The 24742-nt window shown below is 34.5% G+C and overlaps 1 protein-coding gene across 1 annotated transcript in view; it reads right to left on the minus strand.

The window, feature by feature from the left end:
• Nucleotides 1–24742, minus strand: part of LOC144447867 (mothers against decapentaplegic homolog 3-like) — a 121666-nt gene that overhangs the window by 31455 nt on the left and 65469 nt on the right. Inside the window, exons 2-4 of the mRNA XM_078137984.1 lie at nucleotides 19678–19871; nucleotides 18385–18519; nucleotides 5754–5828 (exon numbers count right to left, since the gene is read on the minus strand). Of these exons, the coding sequence (XP_077994110.1) occupies nucleotides 5754–5828; nucleotides 18385–18519; nucleotides 19678–19871 (404 nt within the window). The remainder of the gene's footprint in view (nucleotides 1–5753; nucleotides 5829–18384; nucleotides 18520–19677; nucleotides 19872–24742) is intronic.

The raw sequence follows: 24742 nt of genomic DNA on the forward strand, positions 1-24742 counted from the left end.
CAGTTTCAAAACTCTAAAAAGTTGCGTATACCCACACGTACGCATCGCATTTAGACGAAATCTTGTGATACATGAGACATCGCGATAGTTTGTGACGTCATCACCAGCCATTTTGGAAATTACATGTTTTCATCTTCGTGCTATGTACGATGTCAAACTACTAACTAAAAGGGTTTTCAGAGTAAAATTGAACAGAAAACTAATAATCGGACACAACGTCAACTCTTATAAAAAGGTATATGAGGCTGTTATAATATTTTGATGACGTTGAAGAATGCTAGTCGAAAGTCTGCACCATCGTGTTTGCCCTGTAATTCACACACATACTGTACACATGCAGATATCAATGTATAGCGTCAGCTGTTGTCAGTTCATACTTCGGCTTTATAAATAATTGAGTATTTGTCATTATTGTAATTAATGGTCGTCTACATTGTTCTTTTCTCTTTTGCATACATTTTTTGAATGTTTAGTCATTTGCCTACCAGATGATGTCATTATTTGACCAAAATATACTGCCATTGGTTGTTGCTAAGGGAGTGGTCATGGTTGCTAGGGCCAATTTTATCAAAACGTTTTGAAGAAAATCTGCAGAATAACACTTTCAGAAACATCTCACCAAGTTTCAGATTTGGTGACCAAGTACTTTTTGAGATATAAGTTTTTGACCAAAAATGAACATTTTTACACCTAATTTTCATATCACTCATGGAATCATTGTATGCTTAATATTTCTTCGTCCATACATCCCTATATGCATTCCCATTAAATTTCAGCCCAATCTGCTCAGTAGTTTTGGAATTATAGATTTTTAACCAAAATGACACATTTTTAGCCCTATTTGCATATCACTGATGGAATCATCACGTCATGAACAAATCTTACTTTACATCCCCTTAAGAATGTTCCCACCAAATTTCACACCAATCTGCCCAGTAGTTTCTGAGTTTAAGTTTTTTGACCAAAAATCACATTTTTTTACCCAAATCACACACCTGTGATGTGATCTCTTGATTTGAACAATTTCCCAACTAGACACCAACCAAATATCATGGCAATCGGTTCAGCGGTTTTTGACTTTAAGTTGTTTACACACACTCACACACCCACACACACATCCACACCCCCCCCCCACACACCCCCCCCCCCCCACACACACAGAGACAGACAGATGCCGGGCGATCCCTATAGCACTACTGAACCTCAGTTCAGTTGTGCTAAAAATCAACCTACCCCACCTATTCTAAAATTGAATGTAATTGGAACCACACAATTTTTTTTATTACTCCCTTGCGTCATTACTGATCACCAAGTTATATCATTCAAAATGTGGAAATACACCAAGATAGAAGGGCACTTATGTCCAAAGGTCACAATGTCAAACAGAGTAATCATATATCTATACCAACATTCAAATAGGAATTCATCAGCCATTAGTTCCAACAAATATCACAATACAAAGGTGTGGTATCACTTTCAAAGATATGGTAGTGATCAATTTCAACAATGTGGCAATCATCAATTTCAAAGATATGGCAATGATCAATTTCAAAGATATGGCAATGATCAATTTCAAAGATATGGCAGTGATCAATTTCAAAGATATGGCAGTGATCAATTTCAAAGATATGGTAGTGATCAATTTCAACAATGTTGCAATGATCAATTTCAAAGATATGATTGTGATCAATTTCAACAATGTTACAGTGATCAATTTCAACAATGTGGAAATGATCAATTTCAAAGATATGGCAATGATCAATTTCAAAGATATGGTAGTGATCAATTTCAAAGATATGGTAGTGATCAATTTCAAAGATATGGTAGTGATCAATTTCAAAGATATGGCAGTGATCAATTTCAACAATGTGGCAATGATCAATTTCAAAGATATGGTAGTGATCAATTTCAAAGATATGGCAGTGATCAATTTCAAAGATATGGCAATGATCAATTTCAAAGATATGGTAGTGATCAATTTCAAAGATATGGTAGTGATCAATTTCAAAGATATGGTAGTGATCAATTTCAACAATGTGGCAATGATCAATTTCAAAGATATGGTAGTGATCAATTTCAAAGATATGGCAATGATCAATTTCAAAGATATGACTGATCAATTTCAAAGATATGGTAGTGATCAATTTCAAAGATATGGTAGTAATCAATTTCAACAATGTGGCAATGATCAATTTCAAAGATATGGTAGTGATCAATTTCAAAGATATGGTAGTGATCAATTTCAAAGATATGGCAGTGATCAATTTCAAAGATATGGCAATGATCAATTTCAAAGATATGGTAGTGATCAATTTCAAAGATATGGTAGTGATCAATTTCAAAGATATGGTAGTGATCAATTTCAAAGATATGGCAGTGATCAATTTCAAAGATATGGTAGTGATCAATTTCAAAGATATGGCAATGATCAATTTCAAAGATATGGTAGTGATCAATTTCAAAGATATGGTAGTGATCAATTTCAAAGATATGGCAGTGATCAATTTCAAAGATATGGTAGTGATCAATTTCAAAGATATGGCAATGATCAATTTCAAAGATATGGTAGTGATCAATTTCAAAGATATGGTAGTGATCAATTTCAACAATGTGGCAATGATCAATTTCAAAGATATGGTAGTGATCAATTTCAAAGATATGGTAGTGATCAATTTCAAAGATATGGTAGTGATGAATTTCAAAGATATGGTAGTGATCAATTTCAAAGATATGGTAGTGATCAATTTCAAAGATATGGTAGTGATCAATTTCAACAATGTTGCAATGATCAATTTCAAAGATATGGTAGTGATCAATTTCAAAGATATGGTAGTGATCAATTTCAAAGATATGGTAGTGATCAATTTCAAAGATATGGCAGTGATCAATTTCAACAATGTGGCAATGATCAATTTCAAAGATATGGTAGTGATCAATTTCAAAGATATGGCAGTGATCAATTTCAAAGATATGGCAATGATCAATTTCAAAGATATGGTAGTGATCAATTTCAAAGATATGGTAGTGATCAATTTCAAAGATATGGTAGTGATCAATTTCAACAATGTGGCAATGATCAATTTCAAAGATATGGTAGTGATCAATTTCAAAGATATGGCAATGATCAATTTCAAAGATATGACTGATCAATTTCAAAGATATGGTAGTGATCAATTTCAAAGATATGGTAGTAATCAATTTCAACAATGTGGCAATGATCAATTTCAAAGATATGGTAGTGATCAATTTCAAAGATATGGTAGTGATCAATTTCAAAGATATGGCAGTGATCAATTTCAAAGATATGGCAATGATCAATTTCAAAGATATGGTAGTGATCAATTTCAAAGATATGGTAGTGATCAATTTCAAAGATATGGTAGTGATCAATTTCAAAGATATGGCAGTGATCAATTTCAAAGATATGGTAGTGATCAATTTCAAAGATATGGCAATGATCAATTTCAAAGATATGGTAGTGATCAATTTCAAAGATATGGTAGTGATCAATTTCAAAGATATGGCAGTGATCAATTTCAAAGATATGGTAGTGATCAATTTCAAAGATATGGCAATGATCAATTTCAAAGATATGGTAGTGATCAATTTCAAAGATATGGTAGTGATCAATTTCAACAATGTGGCAATGATCAATTTCAAAGATATGGTAGTGATCAATTTCAAAGATATGGTAGTGATCAATTTCAAAGATATGGTAGTGATGAATTTCAAAGATATGGTAGTGATCAATTTCAAAGATATGGTAGTGATCAATTTCAAAGATATGGTAGTGATCAATTTCAACAATGTTGCAATGATCAATTTCAAAGATATGGCAGTGATCAATTTCAACAATGTTACAGTGATCAATTTCAACAATGTTACAGTGATCAATTTCAAAGATATGATTGTGATCAATTTCAAAGATATGGCAGTGATCAATTTCAACAATGTTACAGTGATCAATTTCAAAGATATGGTAGTGATCAATTTCAAAGATATGGCAGTGATCAATTTCAAAGATATGGCAGTGATCAATTTCAACAATGTTACAGTGATCAATTTCAAAGATATGATTGTGATCAATTTCAAAGATATGATTGTGATCAATTTCAAAGATATGGCAGTGATCAATTTCAACAATGTTGCAATGATCAATTTCAAAGATATGGCAGTGATCAATTTCAAAGATATGCCAGTGATCAATTTCAAAGATATGGTAGTGATCAATTTCAAAGATATGGCAGTGATCAATTTCAAAGATATGGTAGTGATGAATTTCAAAGATATGGTAGTGATGAATTTCAAAGATATGGCAGTGATCAATTTCAAAGATATGGCAGTGATCAATTTCAAAGATATGGTAGTGATGAATTTCAAAGATATGGTAGTGATGAATTTCAAAGATATGGCAGTGATCAATTTCAAAGATATGGCAGTGATCAATTTCAAAGATATGGCAGTGATCAATTTCAACAATGTGGCAATGATCAATTTCAACAATGCAGTGGACATCAATAATAATCAAAAGTTGTTTTATTTTTAAAAATCAGATCAACCTGAAAGTCATCAATCTTTGTATTATTGGTATTGTCCAGTTGTCATGGATACAATATTGTGATATTCATTTATCTCTCATGGTTATGATCATGTCATTTACCTTCATTATAGTCATTAGCAATGTCAAAGTTATCGTACAATTTAATGCATACCTTTGTAACCTCAAAGGAGGTTTCAAGATGAATATCAACTTGGCACTGCGTTTGAGACTTTGTTCCTTTTTTATGAATACCTACTGATGTGTCCTATTTGAATTCATACCCTATTCATGTCAAAATGTTGACCTGGTATTTCACTGGATTCGTACTCCTCTTTTGTGTCAAAACTCAAAAGGTTGCAATTTTGTGCAAAAGTGAAAACCAACGCCGTGCCAAGTGCTATATTTGATTTTATGGTTTCCCTAACAAATTAGAAATTCAGTCCATTTTTAAAAACTCAATTACGGTAGCCTTATGAAAGCATAACACCCTGTCCCTCCTTTCTCAAATTCTTGCACAAAGTTCTCATTTATACTTAACCCCCCCCCCCCCCACCACACACACACACACATACATGTACAGAGTTTTTTACGATCTATAGCTGTAAACTCTGCAAACATGTTAATTACTACCCCATAGTTACATAATTATAGCTTTCTTTGTTATGGTTGATATTTAGTAGTATCACCCTAAGAATACCTAACTATTTTTCCCTAATATTTTTTTTTAACTAAGGATAGCACGAGTGATATGTTTAAAGGAGACAATACAAGTTGTATTACCTACAAAGACATTGGTATCAACTCAACTAGTATAGGGGGGGGGGGGGGGGGGGGGGGGGTTTAATATCAAATTAGCATATGTGTATAGTATGGGGGTTAACATCAAATAAGGTAATATTTGTAGTATGGGGGTTCATATCAAATAAGGTAATGTTTGTAGTATGGGGGTTCATATCAAATAAGGTAATGTTTGTAGTATGGGGGTTAATATCAAATAAGGTAATGTTTGTAGTGTGGGGGTTCATATCAAATATGGTAATGTTTGTAGTATGGGGGTTCATATCAAATAAGGTAATGTTTGTAGTATGGGGGTTCATATCAAATAAGGTAATGTTTGTAGTATGGGGGTTAACATCATACACTGCAATGTTTATGGGAATAATACTAAAAGGGCAATGTTTTGTAATACGATTAACATCATAACTGTACTGACCTCCAACAGAGGAGGTGTCCATGCTCTGGTCCTGGTTATCCCCGTCTTCACTCATGTAGCCTGGTGGTGGGGTTTCTATCACAAAGAAAGAAAACAACACAACATTATCATTTACAATTACTTGTTTGAATGAATCATAAGCTTACTTTCATGGTGAATCACAGGAAGTCATTCACATCAGCTGTAGAATATATAAAAGAGTAATCCCATACCAATATTAGTGAATTTCATGGTAGGATTGGTAACTAGAGTGACAACTGCTGTCAGTTAGAAGTGAGATGAAAGTCATAGGTCTTGAATTTTGTGATGACTTCTGTACAACAACAATGGAACACTCAGCAGCTTTTCCCCATATCTTAGCATTTGACAGAGAGTTAGAGATCACAACACCTTTCCTGCCCCAAGCACAATGTCACATCTATAAATACTATGCTGGCAAATACCTTGCACCCTTTGGTAATACAGCAAGGCCACACATAATAAATGTATTGTTATCTAAACCTACTATCAACCACACTGTCACCAAGGCCACATATCATAAACTTATTGTTCACCACATTTTTCCTCACAATACAACACCATTATTCTTACATAATGTAATATTTATATCATCTTAACGTGTTTATTTTGACATTTTAACCTTCTAATTTGTGTTTTATTATCATGTGGGGTTTTAAGGCTGTTCTTAAGTTGAAAACAACCTGTATGCTGTACATATCTTAACATGAAAACACCCTGTATGCTGTACATATCTTAACATGAAAACACCCTGTATGCTGTACATATCTTAACATGAAAACACCCTGTATGCTGTACATATCTTAACATGAAAACACCCTGTATGCTGTACATATCTTAACATGAAAACACCCTGTATGCTGTACATATCTTAACATGAAAACACCCTGTATGCTGTACATATCTTAACATGAAAACACCCTGTATGCTGTACATATCTTAACATGAATTCAACTTCTTTTAATGACTGAATACTTATACAATGTGGAATATTATAGATTTATTTTACCTAGAGTAATACACCTGTTAATACCCAAGTATACTATCATAACATTTAATGATCATTTGTACAAAATGGCTACATGTTTGTAGAAGCTCTCAGTTATGACAGCACTGAGTAAAGATAAAACAGAATGACAATAACTAATGTCTCTCTCTTACAAGAATTCAATCTCAAAGCCTAATACATAGAATTCAACACATTACATATAGTTTCACACAAGCTTTCAGGTAATTATCCTGCCCGGGAAACTATACAACAATGAAATATGGCCAGCATACCATACATGTATTAGGTACATTTCAAGATAGCAGCTAATGATGTTCAAGTGCCAACATGTAAATTAGGTAACAATAATGATTGTTTGAAGACCACATTTAGAGGATTTACATGTGTCAACTGAAGTAATGTTGGAAGACAACAACTGATGACCTACATCTATTGATTACACAGTGCAGTTAAATGTAAAGCCAGCTACAAGCTGATAATTGATGTACAATGCAGTTAAATGCAAAGCCAGCTACAAGCTGATAATTGATGTACAGTGCAGTTAAATGTAAAGCCAGCTACAAGCTGATAATTGATGTACAATGCATCCTTAGAAATCAATCAATCACTTTCTTTCTTTCTTTCTTTCTGGATTATGATGGTGAATAACATGATAAATGGCAATGAAAAGAATATCAGTGGAAAATAACCACAACACATAATACACCCACTCAAAATAACAACTAAAGCTGTTGGCATAAATAATTCATTTTAACCACATCAACATGTCATGGTAGTAACTTAAATAACTAATAGTTCACTAGAAAATATTGACATTGCAGATCTTTGTCAAATAAGTCAGCAATTACCCTGTAACTCATTGCAATTCATTGAATTCATAAACTTCTACTGTATGAAATAATAGATTCCAAACTAAACAGCTCTTCAATAGCCAAAACTAATCCCACTTTAGAATGCAGAATTCAAATTGTCATACCTTTAGAAGTCTAGTGTGTTTGGTTTGTAGCTTGGTTAATTTATGACCATGTATGTGTGTATTTATAGCTCAAAAGGTTACCAAAGTATGTGTAGTGTCAATTACTCAAACCAATATCCTATGTGTTAAATTAATGTTTAACCAATTTCACTCTAGGATTTGCACATTTCTTTGAACTTTACTCATAACAATTGCATTGTATTTTAACACAATATGACTACATGGCTAGACTGATGGCCTTTAAGACTTCACAAATCATGGAACACTTACCATTTACTATTCACACCCATTCACTTAGTAACTTTCACTGCATCATGTATATTATAGGTGTTTTTGAGTAAACAGCTGTGTTACATTGAATGAATACTAACTTTTACTAACACAATCTTGTTATTGTTTGTTTCATAAGCTATGTTTGATATGTCTGTAGGTTTTACACCTTATCGTAACTCCTAGCAGACATACACTTTCTCTTGAAAATTTGTCAAATATCAACCTTGAAAAATTGTAGCGTCTCTCTCGCTTGGTGTAATTATTACACACACACACACACACACACACACACACACACACACACACACACACACACACACACACACACACACACACACACACACACACACACACACACACACACACACACACACACACACACACACACACACACACACACACACACACACACACACACACACACACACACCTACAAAGACACACCTTTCCATGCCTATAGCACTACTGAACCTAAGAAGGTATTGAAGAACATATACAAATCTTAAATGTCAAGGGTTATATACCTGGTGGCAACAAGACTTTAACAGGGTACAACTGTCTGTGACTTTCAGAGTTTAAGAAAAACAAAGCATCATAATGATTTTGATAGTACAAGGGGTGTCCTTCCTGTACCAAATATTCTGGTCCTAAAGTACACACCATGTAGAACTCAAAATAATGGCAGCTATCAAATCTAGTTTGGTTGTTGTTAATGTCAATATTAGTCATTACTATGGACATTTGGAACCAGAATGACAGTCCATCAATCACTCTACAACCTACAATTTCCTCTCCTTCTCAGTATACTTTGACAGTTAAATTTTCAGAACTTAATTTTCACCTACATACACCCTGCTGGTTTTTCGTTTGTTCCTTTTGTTCAAAGTATCTTTTGATTGAGGTGAACTGACCTAAAAAATCTACTCAATGTACTCAATACGTGACTTGTGCAATATCACATCCGGGTATTTTTTCTTCCTGAGATCTGCTACACAAGTCTGCATACATACGTCTAAGCCATCTTCAGTATCCATCACGTACTATACATATAATATAAATTTCAACCTGGTAAACATTCAATATGAAACTTTCAAATGTTATATGGACATCACCACACAACCACTTCAGAATGAAATCATATTCATACACACACTTCGCCAAAGCTCGTAAAACAGTTTTCAGTTTTCAATTTTCTAGCCACTAAAGGCCACCTCAAACCCATCTCACAACATCTCAACAACAAATCAATTACTCCAGCTACAAGAAATTGACATTCTACCTACCATTGTTATTCCTATGAATTGAAGGCATTGTAAGACAACAAGATCAATCTGTGTGATGAGTAGTGAACCTTCCTTACAAGGAAACCTGCACATTATGCTACAAGCACTACAATGACTTCTGTTTACATAAAGATTGTAGTAGGCATGCAGAGATGACCTATTTCCCATCATATCAATCTGCAACTATGACCTGCCTAAGGTCATTTGCAATTAAGGGCCTCTTTTCCAAATCTAATGAGTTCAGCACACACACATGCAAATACTAAAGACTTTTCATCCAAGGCTGGCTTTGTTTATTACTGGGAAGGAAATTAACTTGAATTAATTGAAAGGGCATGGCTTTTTATTAGTCTTAATCCAGAAGAGAAGTCATGTCATACAATATTATTACATCCCATAATAAAGGGAATTACAATGACATTGTTGCAGCAGTATGCCTCTTTTGTCCCCAACCTGACCTCACAGAGTTAAATGATGTATTATGCTTGGCTTGTTTGATTAAAAAATACCATACAGAGCCTGTGAAATCAATGCTGGATAAACAAACACACTTGAACTTGGTATTTGCAATCTGCTCAGCACAGCATTCCTCTCACATAAACTAACATTTTTTTTCTCTGCACAATTTGTTTTGTTCCATTGGCCATGATGGCATTTACTCAAAGCTCTTTGCTTGTGTAAATTTTCATACTAGTACATTTAATACCCTGGCTGAAATATTATCTAGAGCTATAAATTTATTCGAAGATAGATTTCTTAAAATATTTATCAGATTATATCAAATATATATGTCAATCAATCCTGTATTAGAGTGGTACATTTCATGTTTTGTATTAGAGTGGTACATTTCATGTTTTGTATTAGAGTGTGTATTTCATGTTTTGTATTAGTGGTACATTTCATGTTTTGTATTAGAGTGTGTACTTCATGTTTTGTATTAGAGTGGTACATTTCATGTTTTGTATTAGAGTGGTACATTTCATGTTTTGTATTAGAGTGGTACATTTCATGTTTTGTATTAGAGTGTGTATTTCATGTTTTGTATTAGAGTGGTACATTTCATGTTTTGTATTAGAGTGTGTACTTCATGTTTTGTATTAGAGTGGTACATTTCATGTTTTGTATTAGAGTGGTACATTTCATGTTTTGTATTAGAGTGTGTATTTCATGTTTTGTATTAGAGTGGTACATTTCATGTTTTGTATTAGAGTGTGTATTTCATGTTTGTATTAGAGTGTGTATTTCATGTTTTGCATTAGAGTGTGTATTTCATGTTTTGTATTAGAGTGTGTATTTCATGTTTTGTATTAGAGTGGTACATTTCATGTTTTGTATTAGAGTGTGTATTTCATGTTTTGTATTCTATACATTCTAGTATAAAATAGACTGATATATCTAAATCTATTAAAACTGACTAAAATCTATCATTCTAGTATAAAATAGACTGATATATCTAAATCTATTAAATCTGACTAAAATCTATCATTCTGTACATACTATTACTAGTATAAAATAGACTGATATATCTAAATCTATTAAAACTGACTAAAATCTATCATTCTAGTATAAAATAGACTGATATATCTAAATCTATTAAAACTGACTAAAATCTATCATTCTGTACATACTATTACTAGTATAAAATAGACTGATATATCTAAATCTATTAAAACTGACTAAAATCTATCATTCTAGTATAAAATAGACTGATATATCTAAATCTATTAAAACTGACTAAAATCTATCATTCTAGTATAAAATAGACTGATATATCTAAATCTATTAAAACTGACTAAAATCTATCATTCTGTACATACTATTACTAGTATAAAATAGACTGATATATCTAAATCTATTAAAACTGACTAAAGTCTATCATTCTGTACATACTATTACTAGTATAAAATAGACTGATATATCTAAATCTATTAAAACTGACTAAAATCTATCATTCTGTACATACTATTACTAGTATAAAATAGACTGATATATCTAAATCTATTAAAACTGACTAAAGTCTATCATTCTGTACATACTATTACTAGTATAAAATAGACTGATATATCTAAATCTATTAAAACTGACTAAAATCTATCATTCTGTACATACTATTACTAGTATAAAATAGACTGATATATCTAAATCTATTAAAACTGACTAAAGTCTATCAATCTATACATAATAGTATAAAGTAGACTGCCATACATAATTAAAATCTCTAGAATTGCTACCATTACCATATCCTGTGATACATAATCCCAAGTTTTCTGAATGAAAGTCAGTTTTTCTTGTGCTTGAGTTAAATTACTTCAAGGAAGGTGATTATTTCATACAGACTGTAGTACAGTACTTGCAGTAGCTTGTCTTCCCTTATTCATTAAGATGTACAGGTTGATGTGTTTAATGGCCTGGTAGGCATAGTACTACTATTAAGACTTCAACAGGAAATTTGATGTATTATGTGACATGAACAAAAGGAACTGGCCACTACCTATATGCTATCGACAAATGGAAAAACATACCACTATGCCCTGAAACATACCGCTATGCCTGAAACATACCACTATGCCCTGAAACATACCACTATGCCCTGAAACATACCACTATGCCCTGAAACATACCGCTATGCCTGAAACATACCACTATGCCTGAAACATACCACTATGCCCTGAAACATACCACTATGCCCTGAAACATACCACTATGCCCTGAAACATACTAGCTGTTAGAATATTCATCATACGCCACAACGGTATTGTAATGCTTCTTGTCGGCAAATAATAAAAAAACGGATAAAAAAAAGTCATTGAAGTGTTTATGTATATCTTGTCTAGCCATTTCGATTTATTTGGCCATATATGGGGACATAGTATTTTTGCATTTATACCCACAGACACTGACAATTAGTCAGATAGTGAGTAAATATCGATAAATGTTGGTTAATAAGACATGTAGATTGTAGTTTTTGTTTACTGATGTCTATTACAACCATCAGCAATGTATTTTTTCACCTGTTGACTACGCTCTTCATAGCCTGAATGCTAACGACTTCTCCTTATGACGTCACAAAATTGCGTGGTCTAGAAGGAACCGGAAATACCCGAAAACTCTCGAAGTAAATCCGAAGGGAAGTGACTGAAAAAAGGTCATTTTAAGGTGTTTGCAGATGCTTTTTCAAAGTTTTAAAACCAGAATACGTTTCACAAACATGTCTGGTAAAATAGCAATAGTGAATGTGAGCATTTAGAATCACCTTCAAAACTGTCCATAACAAGGTACCTCCCTACCTTTAAAACTGTCCATAACAATTAATGTGGTACCTCTCTACCTTTAAAACTGTCCATAACAATTAACGTGGTACCTCCCTACCTTTAAAACTGTCCATAACAATTAATGTGGTACCTCCCTACCTTTAAAACTGTCCATAACAATTAACATGGTACCTCCCTACCTTTAAAACTGTCCATAACAATTAACGTGGTACCTCCCTACCTTTAAAACTGTCCATAACAATTAACATGGTACCTCCCTACCTTTAAAACTGTCCATAACAATTAACATGGTACCTCCCTACCTTTCCAATATTCTCACCAAAAGAATTTAGGACTTTCAAATTCACACTCGGTCATGTTCTATTCACCTTTACATTTTTTTCACAACTGTTTATAAATGAACACCAAATCTATAAACACTACTATCATCTCCTAGTAGATAGATAATTATTTCAGTTAATCAGAATTGAACTCTAGCATCTAAAAGCAAACTACTTTGGATGGGATAAGGATATTTTGTTTGGGGCCTTGTACATTCCACCTGAAGGTTCTTCCGTATACAAGAATGAAAAGAACGGCATTAATGTTCTTGAAAACGAGTTAATTGATTTGAACTCTAAATATGAAAATGTTGATATTATACTTGTTGGGGATTTTAATGCTAGATGTGCAGAGTTATCTGATTACATTCTTGAGGATGATACGAGGTTTCTTCCTGTGGATGATTTTAGTTACGAATGTGATGCTTTTTGTGTTCCACGTCGATCTGAAGACAAAGTCATAAACAATTTTGGTAAAAGTCTGATGGCTTTATGCCGCACATTTTCTATACATTTACTTAATGGCAGATCGTGCCAAGATACCAAAGGTTCTTTTACATGTACAGCTAACCGTGGAAAAAGCGTGGTGGATTACATAATTGCATCATCATCACTTTTTGACTCTTTGTTTCACTTTAAAGTGGCAGATAGAGCCGAATCTGACCACTTCCCTTTGCAATGTGATCTGAAATGTAATTCATTTAAGAAGGATAAGAGTAGTTTAAAGGTTTGTGAATGGGGGAGATATTGCTGGAAAGATAACAAAAAAGAAAAATACATCAATAGTTTTGAGACAGGTGTTGTGCAAGACCTTTTGAACGAATCACATACGTATGTAGGTTTGGATAACACGAAAGCTATAGATACGGTCATTGATGCGTTTCGCCTTGCTGGCGTTGATATGAAATGTAGGCAAGGTAATATGACGTCACATTCCCATCGACAGCCTCCATGGTTTGATAATGTATGCCAGGAAATGAAAAAGTATATGTACACGAGTCTGAAAGAGTTTAGAAAAAATCGCTCAACGGAATCATTCGACACTTACAGAAAGAATCGCAATAAATTTAGATCTATTTGTAGAGAAAAGAAGAAAAATTACACGGACATACAGTTTAACAGATATCGCGACGACTGGAGATCTGTGGCTGGGACTGTCGGCATGTGGTCAGTAATAAAGCGGTATCGCAAAGGTGGTTTTGAAAGTGCGCCAATTTCAGGACAACAGTGGATAGATTACTTTTCCAGGTTGCATAATCCCCAAACTATGTCGTTTGGAGACACATTTGAAGATGTAAATGAGTATAGACATTTGAATTCCGAATCTGTACAAGTAAATGTAGATCTTTTGAATGCTAGAATTACTGATGAGGAAATTTTAACAGCTGTGAGTGAGCTGAAAAAGGGGAAAGCTCCGGGTCCAGATGGTATACCTTCAGAGTTTTATAAATGTACTGTCAACAGGCTATTGCCGTTAATGAGTGATTTATTCAACGACATTTTTGAAACTGGAGTCTTTCCTGAGGGGTGGTGTAGAGGGGTTATCATACCACTGTATAAAAAAGGTGTCAGGTCTGATCCGAATAATTACAGGGGTATAACTTTATTAGATGTGTTTGGGAAAGTGTTCTGTGCCATTTTGAATAAGAGATTGTACGTTTGGGCTGAAGACATCGGGTCTATCTCCAGTTGTCAGAGTGGTTTTAGAAAGGGTTTCTCTACTATGGATAATATTTTCACACTGTATGCCATAATTCAAAACTATCTGCGTAGACGTAGGGGTAAATTCTTCTGTTTATTTGTTGACTTCGCTAAGGCTTTCGATTCTGTTAATTACCATTATCTTTTCATTAAACTACAATCAATTGGTCTTTCGGGTAAAATGTTTAATATCATCAAGTCCATGTACGATGATGTGAAGTCATGTGTTAAATTGGATAGGGGGATTTCAGAGTATTTCAATTGTGGTATCGGAGTTAGACAAGGAAGCGTACTAAGCCCTGTACTTTTTTCTCTTTTCATCGATGAACTTTACCAAATAATTACAAAAGCAGGATTTAAGGGGGTGCAGCTTACACAAGACATGTTTGATTTATTTGTCCTGCTTTATGCAGATGATGTTGTGATATTTGCTGACACAGTTGTGGGTTTGCAGCGTTTGATTAACTGTCTGGGCCAATTCTGTGACAAGTGGAAACTTAAAGCAAACTTTAAGAAAACAAAGGTGGTAACATTTCGAAAGGGAGGTCATAGTTCAAGGAACGAAAAATGGCATTTAAATGGTACGAGTATCGAGGTGGTTAGCTACTATAACTATTTAGGACTGTTGTTATCATGTAGAAATAAGTGGTCTAAGGCAGTTAGTAATCTAGCTGATCAGGCCCGTAAAGCAATGTTTTCTATATTTAGTTTTGAGCGTAAAGTTGGCGTTATAACCCATGAGGTTTATTTTAAATTGTTTGATAGTCTAATCTTGCCTATTCTTTTGTATGGTTCTGAGCTTTGGGGATTTCAGCAGTTTATGCAAATCGAAATGGTACAACTTAAATATTGTAAACATTTTCTTGGAGTGCGACAAAACACTACAAATGAAGCGGTACTTGGGGATTGTGGCAGAACGCCAATTTTTGTAAAATCATTGACGAGATGTATAAAGTACTGGCTACGGCTTACTGAACTCCCCGATAACAGAGTTGCCAAACATGCTTATAAATTGATGCTGAAAATTGACGAAAGTGGTCACACGTCTTGGGCAACAGAAGTAAAAAATATTTTGCAATACTACGGTTTTGGTATAGTTTGGGTGTCACAGGGAGTGGGAGACACTATTTCTTTCGTAACGGAGTTCAGTCAGCGCGTATCCGATATTTATAAGCAAAACTGGTTTTCTGATGTTTGCTCCAAGGAGTCTTTAAATACATACTGTAATTTCAAGAGCGTATTAGAACCAGAAAAATATTTGTTGCAGCTTTCAGATGTAAGATACAGACATGCATTAGCGAGGATTCGATGTGGGAGTCATAAGTTACGTATACAGGAAGGTCGTCACAGCGGCTTAGAAGTTACTGAGAGAATATGTGAAGTATGTTCAGAGGGTATAGAAGATGAATTTCATTTTCTATTAGTATGCCCTTTGTATCAAACAGTGAGGGAAGCTTTACTACCTCAGTATTACTGGATATTTCCTACACGTCAAAAGTTTTTCAATTTAATGAATGTGCAGTCTGCAATATTACTAAGAAACCTTGGTAAATTTATATACAAAGCAATGTACTTAAGAGAGGAATTCTATTCCAGCTAATGTCATTACACTCCTTCTGCTTGATGTATTATATTATATTTTGGTCACGTAGGCCTGTGGCCTGTAGTGATAATAAACATATATATAACATATATATAACAATTAACATGGTACCTCCCTACCTTTCCAATATTCTCACCAAAAGAATTTAGGACTTTCAAATTCACACTCGGTCATGTTCTATTCACCTTTACATTTTTTTCACAACTGTTTATAAATGAACACCAAATCTATAAACACTACTATCATCTCCTAGTAGATAGATAATTATTTCAGTTAATCAGAATTGAACTCTAGCCAATAAAGGTTAAACCAATTTTACAACAGGCAACAATTAACAGGTTCCTATGGCATTTTAACTATGGAACGATGACGAAAATGGATATGCACATGTATGTCATAGAACACTGTCCTAATACCAACTTTGAATGAGATCTGTTCAAGCATGTCTGAGTTATGGCTTTGGACATGAAAATTCACAAACAAAATGGCTGCTAGGCGGCCATATTGGATCGTATCATGACAACAATGAATATGCACATGTATGTCATAGAACACTGTCCTAATACCAACTTTGAATGAGATCTGTTAAAGCATGTCTGAGTTATGGCTTTAGACAGGGAAAATTCGTACACAAAATGGTTGCTAGGTGGCCATATTGGATCGTATCATAAAACAAATTGACGTGCATATGTATGCCATAGCATGTTGCCCCTGTACCAAGTTTGAAAAAAATCGGTCCAGGCATCTCCAAGAAACGGCTGCGGACGGATGGACGGACGGACGCACGGACAGACGGAACCCAATCCATAAGTCCCCGTTCCGGACTTCGTCCACGGGGACTAATTATCATTAATTATGCATGCCACACCTACCAAAAACTAATCAGCACTAAGTTACAGCCCGACAATGCCACATAGTAAATTGCAAAACATTTGCTTCAGTACTTTTTGAGATATCAGTGGTACAAAATTTCTGTACAGACAGACAGACGGACATCACCTCGACATTACCTCCCATATTGGAGCTAAAAATGGAAATTCACTACAGATTAACTCTTACTTAATAATATTTTGCTGGACAAATAAAAGTGGACACAATGTATCAGTCTGGTAATTAGTAAAATTAGTCTTTGAAAACTAGCTGTTGACTGTAGAATCACAAAATTTTCTAAGGGTGAAAATATTCAGCTTTACAGTAAACGTACTTGCAAAAGTGGTATGTCAACAAAAATAAAAGCACCAATGATGATATGATATAGCACAACTGTTGAAAGTAAACCTTAATTTTCTATTATGAGTATGTGATCTTGTTGCTTGTTTCAATCAAATCAGCCACATGCTTTTGGAATTAAACATTTTTTACCATAACTCACTGTGTAACAACGTTTAACCCAATATGTAGTACTAACCCAATATGTAATCCAAAAAGTTATTTTTATTCCTCATTTACCATACAATCAATGGGATCACCATATCATGAATTTCTGACTGATCTGCCCAGTGGGGTTATTGAGTTTTTGACTACAAATCACATTTTTCAACCCAAATCACACACCTATGATGCAATCATTTCCTTTCAACAATTTCCAACTAGTCAGACTAGTCGTCGGACACACACACACACACACACACACACACACACACACACACACACACACACACACACACACACACACAGACACACACACACACGCATACACGTGCGCAAACACAGACAGACAGACAGACAGACAGACACAAAGACAGACACCACACCACACCACATCACACCACACCATGCCTATAGCACTACTGAACCTTACCCTTTCAGTTGTGCTAATGAAGGCTTTCAAAAGACACTCACATTTTGATAATCTAACCAGATATAAGTAATATCTACTTTACACCGACCCATTCATGTGGCATACATTATTATATAATATTATAATCCTAATATGTGTCCTTGAAGTTTCAGAACAGAAAGGTTAACAAAGCAAAGACAGAGTTATCAAGTTTGGGGGTAATACTTTCTGTATATTTTAAAGTACTTGTATGCTTTTACTCACTAAAACTAATTTAAAAATCACTTGTAATTGACAAAACTCAATCCTGGTATTAAGATACAAACCTATAACTTATACATGATTGGAAGGGGGGGGGGGGGGGGGGGCAGTGATGTTTAATATAACATAACTAACCTGGAAGAATACTTTGTGCTTCAACTCCAACAGGGAAATTGGTATTTTCTGGCACCGAAGTGGAATAATCATCCAGTGGTGGGAAGTCTTGGGGTATCTCACCAGTTTGACGAGGTACCAACACTGGTGGAAGAACTAAACAAGGAATACAGTAGAAGTTAGCTTACATGTGACAATCTAAGTTACACAGTTCAAAAAATTAAAACATGAAATTAGACAACATACAAGAATCATGAATCAGCCCAATGATGTAAATATACTGGTTGAAATAAAGAATTTTTAACAAATTCCTGAAAAGTTGCTGACCAAACAATGCAGAGTAGTCAGGCATCCACTGATATCATACAGAGAGATTATGATTTGTAAGGTGTACAGGCATCCACTGATATCATACATAGAGATTATGATTTGTAAGGTGTACGGGCATCCACTGTCGGCACTGATATCATACATAGAGATTATGATTTGTAAGGTGTACGGGCATCCACTGATATCATACATAGAGATTATGATTTGTAAGGTGTACAGGCATCCACTGATATCATACATAGAGATTATGATTTGTAAGGTGTACAGGCATCCACTGATATCATACATGGAGATTATGATTTGTAAGGTGTACGGGCATCCACTGTCGGCACTGATATCATACATGGAGATTATGATTTGTAAGGTGTACAGGCATCCACTGATATCATACATGGAGATTATGATTTGTAAGGTGTACAGGCATCCACTGATATCATACATGGAGATTATGATTTGTAAGGTGTACAGGCATCCACTGATATCATATATGGAGATTATGATTTGTAAGGTGTACAGGCATCCACTGATATCATACATGGAGATTATGATTTGTAAGGTGTACGGGCATCCACTGATATCATACATAGAGATTATGATTTGTAAGGTGTACAGGCATCCACTGATATCATACATAGAGATTATGATTTGTAAGGTGTACAGGCATCCACTGATATCATACATAGAGATTATGATTTGTAAGGTGTACAGGCATCCACTGATATCATACATGGAGATTATGATTTGTAAGGTGTACAGGCATCCACTGATATCATACATGGAGATTATGATTTGTAAGGTGTACATGCATCCACTGATATCATACATGGAGATTATGATTTGTAAGGTGTACAGGCAATGAAAGATTAGTGCACTGATAGTTATTTGTACTATTTACGCCTGCTGTGCTAATGTGACAAAGCAAGTCCCTCGTGGGGAGGTAAAGATACAAACAATCACTTTATGATAAATCACAAGTTGACTTACCTGGGGTCTCCACCCTTTCGTAATGATATGGGTTGACACAAACGTCGTCTCTTTTAAGGTTGAAAGCAAATTCACATCCGTCAATAGCACGGAGTTCGTGATGGCTCTGAAGATCTGGCCACCTCCACAAGCGACAATAAATTACGTGTGGTAACCCCTTTCTGTGGGAAACCTGTAAACGTCCATCCAGGGACCTATAAATAGAATGACAAACAACAAAACATCATCATCAAATTAACAAATTTCACCATCTAAAACCTGTAAACGTCCATCCAGGGACCTGTAAATGGAATGACAAACAACAAAACATCAATTTCAAATTATCAAATCTGACTATCTACTGGTACAACATAATGCCACTTGTTACTATGCCCTCTTTAAGGATATCTGGAAACATCGAAGAAACAAGAAATCAGCCATCCATCCATCTATCCAAACATTAGACAGGTATGGAATCAAACACTGATATGAGTGTCAGTACATTTTAAAAGTAACCCATATCATCAACCTTATGTTGAACTTGAAATGATCAAAGAAATGACATACTTTTCTTAGTACATGAATAATGACTTGTATGACATAATTATGCCACCTAGGTCAATATGACGTCCCACATCGTCTATGACGTCCAACATCGTTTATGTCAATATGACGTCCAACATCGTTTATGTCAATATGACGTCCAACATCGTTTATGTCAATATGACATCCAACATCGTCTATGACGTCCAACATCGTTTATGTCAATATGACGTCCAACATCGTCTATGACGTCCAACATCGTTTATGTCAATATGACGTCCAACATCGTCTATGTCAATATGACATCCAACATCGTCTATGACGTCCAACATTGTCTATGTCAATATGACGTCCAACATCGTCTATGACGTCCAACATCGTCTATGTCAATATGACGTCCCACATCGTTTATGTCAATATGACGTCCAACATCGTCTATGTCAATATGACGTCCAACATCGTCTATGTCAATATGACGTCCAACATTGTCTATGTCAATATGACGTCCCACATCGTTTATGTCAATATGACGTCCAACATCGTTTATGTCAATATGACGTCCAACATCGTCTATGTCAATATGACGTCCAACATCGTCTATGTCAATATGACGTCCAACATCGTCTATGTCAATATGATGTCCAACATCGTTTATGTCAATATGATGTCCAACATCGTCTATGTCAATATGACGTCCAACATCGTCTATATCAATATGACGTCCAACATCGTCTATGTCAATATGATGTCCAACATCGTTTATGTCAATATGACGTCCAACATCGTCTATGTCAATATGACGTCCAACATCGTCTATGACGTCCAACATCGTCTATGTCGATATGACGTCCAACATCGTCTATGTCAATATGACGTCCAACATCGTCTATGTCGATATGATGTCCAACATCGTCTATGTCAATATGACGTCCAACATCGTTTATGTCAATATGACGTCCAACATCGTCTATGTCAATATGACGTCCAACATCGTTTGTCAATATGACGTCCAACATCGTCTATGTCAATATGACGTCCAACATCGTTTATGTCAATATGACGTCCAACATCGTCTATGTCAATATGACGTCCAACATCGTCTATGACGTCCAACATTGTCTATGTCAATATGACGTCCAACATCGTTTATGTCAATATGACGTCCAACATCGTCTATGTCAATATGACGTCTAACATTGTCTATGTCAATATGACGTCCAACATCGTCTATGTCAATATGACGTCTAACATTGTCTATGTCAATATGACGTCCAACATCGTCTATGTCAATATGACGTCCAACATCGTCTATGTCAATATGACGTCCAACATCGTCTATGTCAATATGACATCCAACATCGTCTATGTCAATAAGATGTCCAACATCGTCTATGTCAATATGACGTCCAACATCGTCTATGTCAATATGATGTCCAACATCGTCTATGTCAATATGACGTCCAACATCGTCTATGTCAATATGACGTCCAACATCGTCTATGTCAATATGACGTCCAACATCGTCTATGTCAATATGACGTCCAACATCGTCTATGTCAATATGACGTCCAACATCGTCTATGTCAATATGACGTCCAACATCGTCTATGTCAAATTTGTGATTTGATATACAACTTGTATGACTTTATACATGTCCAAAATGTACTGGACAATTAGAAACAGGTTTGTATTCAAGCTAGGGAGTCAGGCATAAGGTTGGATTAAACATAGAAAGAACAAGACTCCCTAGCTTGAACACAATTTATTTGATTTTATCATGTACCTTTATATTTAAACTTTACACTCAGAGATAAATGTTTGAATCCCATGTTTTCACATTACAGTGACACGTCATTGGTGATATCACAAAGAGTAGATTCATGATGACTTAATGACAAAACCTATTTCCCAACTATAAAATCTAAACTTTAATCAAAATTCTACGAATGTAGTCAATATATGTACAAACACTGCATAATAAACCGCAGAGAATTCGATGAATATAGCTATACGGTACAATTTATTTTTCATTTATTTATCAGATAACCAACGGGAGCTAGTCCCATTTATAGGCTCCTTTGGTTCAGTGTTAGTGCACGAAGGTACCAGAATACTCGGGGGAAACACGTGTTGTGTGGTAGGAGTCAAACTGAACGACACTCTCCTTATTTACAGCATGGTAATTTATTCAAACACTGCTGACACCAGGTGAGTTTGAACCCAGGCTGGAGAGGTAAGAGGCATATGAGCTAACCACTCGGCCACCGCCAACCCAACAATGTTGTATCACCATACATATACCACATAAGAAACCATATAGAATTGTGGCATACAAACACTTTACACTGTTTAATATATCATGATGAAACAAGAACTTATATTGTATACTCTCTATTAGTCCTTATAGTAATACTAATAACATTTGAAGTAAGTCTTGTTTAATATCAGTGTTGGAGTCTTTTAATGTTACCGCAATAACAGATTACTGTAAATTGGTATGCAAAGTGTGATCAAATATACCAGTATAACATTATCTTCTGCACATAGTATCTACTAGTACTTAGATTTACTCTTGTATTATCAGTGAAAGGCTACTTCAAATATTGCATGGTTAAAAGATTTCTAAGGTACATACATGTATATCAAATAATTCATGACTATAATAGACTTCACAAGCATGCAAGTTTGACTAAGAGGCCCTTGGCAAGAAATATATGCAAATATGTAATCTCCATGAGAATCCCAATGAGGTCAAATTCCTAAATGGCAAAAACAGGAAATCTATGAAGGGATTGCCAATAGCAACAGCATACTGGTCATAGGGTTATACTACTCATCAAGATTGATGGTGATAACAATTTAAGTTCACGCCATGAGTTAGCTATACTTCCACTAGCAAATGACACTAGTTTTTGTTATTTATTAGCTTCAATGCTTTCAAATAGTGTACAGTAGGTATAAATCAGAGCTAACATTTAAGGTCAACTGACAGTTCCTGTATTACTCAAATAAGATTAGGATGCTGTATGCGTGTTGAAAATACAAGACTTTGTTAAATAGTAATACAATGCCACCCCTTTGTACCACCACAAGCTTTCTATGACAGAGGCAACTGAGGTACAATCTTGCTCACTAGTTAAAGATAGACACAAACTAACACTATTTGGGCAACATAATGACAACATGTTGTCATAAGGATATTGTTCTAATTACACTCTCAGTAGTGTGGCATTTCTGATGACTTCCATCACCTAACAAATTGATCCTATCAAGTGTGTACTGTACAAAAATCCTTTGGCCAATCCTAGCTTTCAACCTGAGACCACATGTCTCCTTTAGGGCTGTCGATCAATTTATAACAATTTTGACCTGTAACTGTCCTCAGAGATAAAATCAACCTACTAATTGACATAACATGTACATTATCTAATTACTGGTATTTTAACTATTTGAAGTGAAGGTATTGTTGGTTACTCCAGTTAAAGCTAGTATACTTTAACAGCCTGGTATTATATTCATCACAAATTCAGCATATCATTGGTTTATATTAATCTTCCAAATAGTAATGTAATAATTAAAGTGGCCATATGGATGAGAATTTGGTATTTATTTTGGATTTTTGTTTCATATACCAAGTCCATGTTCATATCTCAATAAACAGCAAAACACTAAACAATGTGTAAAATGTTTGTTATTGTACGTACAATAACAAACTTTTTACACTTTTTGCATCATTTTGCAATGCATTGAGGTATGAACATGGACTTGGTATATGTTCTTTCGCATTATTTTTTCAAGTAGAAAAACAGAGTGAAGCTGTTTTATCAAACAAAAATCCAAAATAAATACCAAATTCTCATCCATATGGCCACTTTAAACTCTTCCACAATATACAATACTATCTGTTTATACAATACTATCTGTTTATACAATACTATCTGTTTATACAATACTGACTATCTGTTTATACAATACTATTTGTTTATACAATACTATCTGTTTATACAATACTGACTATCTGTTTATACAATACTATCTGTTTATACAATACTATCTGTTTATACAATACTGACTATCTGTTTATACAATACTATTTGTTTATACAATACTATCTGTTTATACAATACTGACTATCTGTTTATACAATACTATCTGTTTATACAATACTATCTGTTTATACAATACTGACTATCTGTTTATACAATACTATCTGTTTATACAATACTATCTGTTTATACAATACTGACTATCTGTTTATACAATACTATCTGTTTATACAATACTATCTGTTTATACAATACTATCTGTTTATACAATACTGACTATCTGTTTATACAATACTATCTGTTTATACAATACTATCTGTTTATACAATACTGACTATCTGTTTATACAATACTATCTGTTTATCACATACTATCTGTTTATCACATAAATACGTGCATATCTTCTACTGTGTGACGTCAAACATGGGGTGATTTTAGAGCATATCACCCCTGTTCTACCGAACTATTTTTTCTGTTCGAGTGTTCGTATCAATCCT

Source organism: Glandiceps talaboti, chromosome 16 (assembly GCF_964340395.1).
Source record: "Glandiceps talaboti chromosome 16, keGlaTala1.1, whole genome shotgun sequence".
Taxonomy (NCBI): Eukaryota; Metazoa; Hemichordata; class Enteropneusta; family Spengelidae; genus Glandiceps; species Glandiceps talaboti.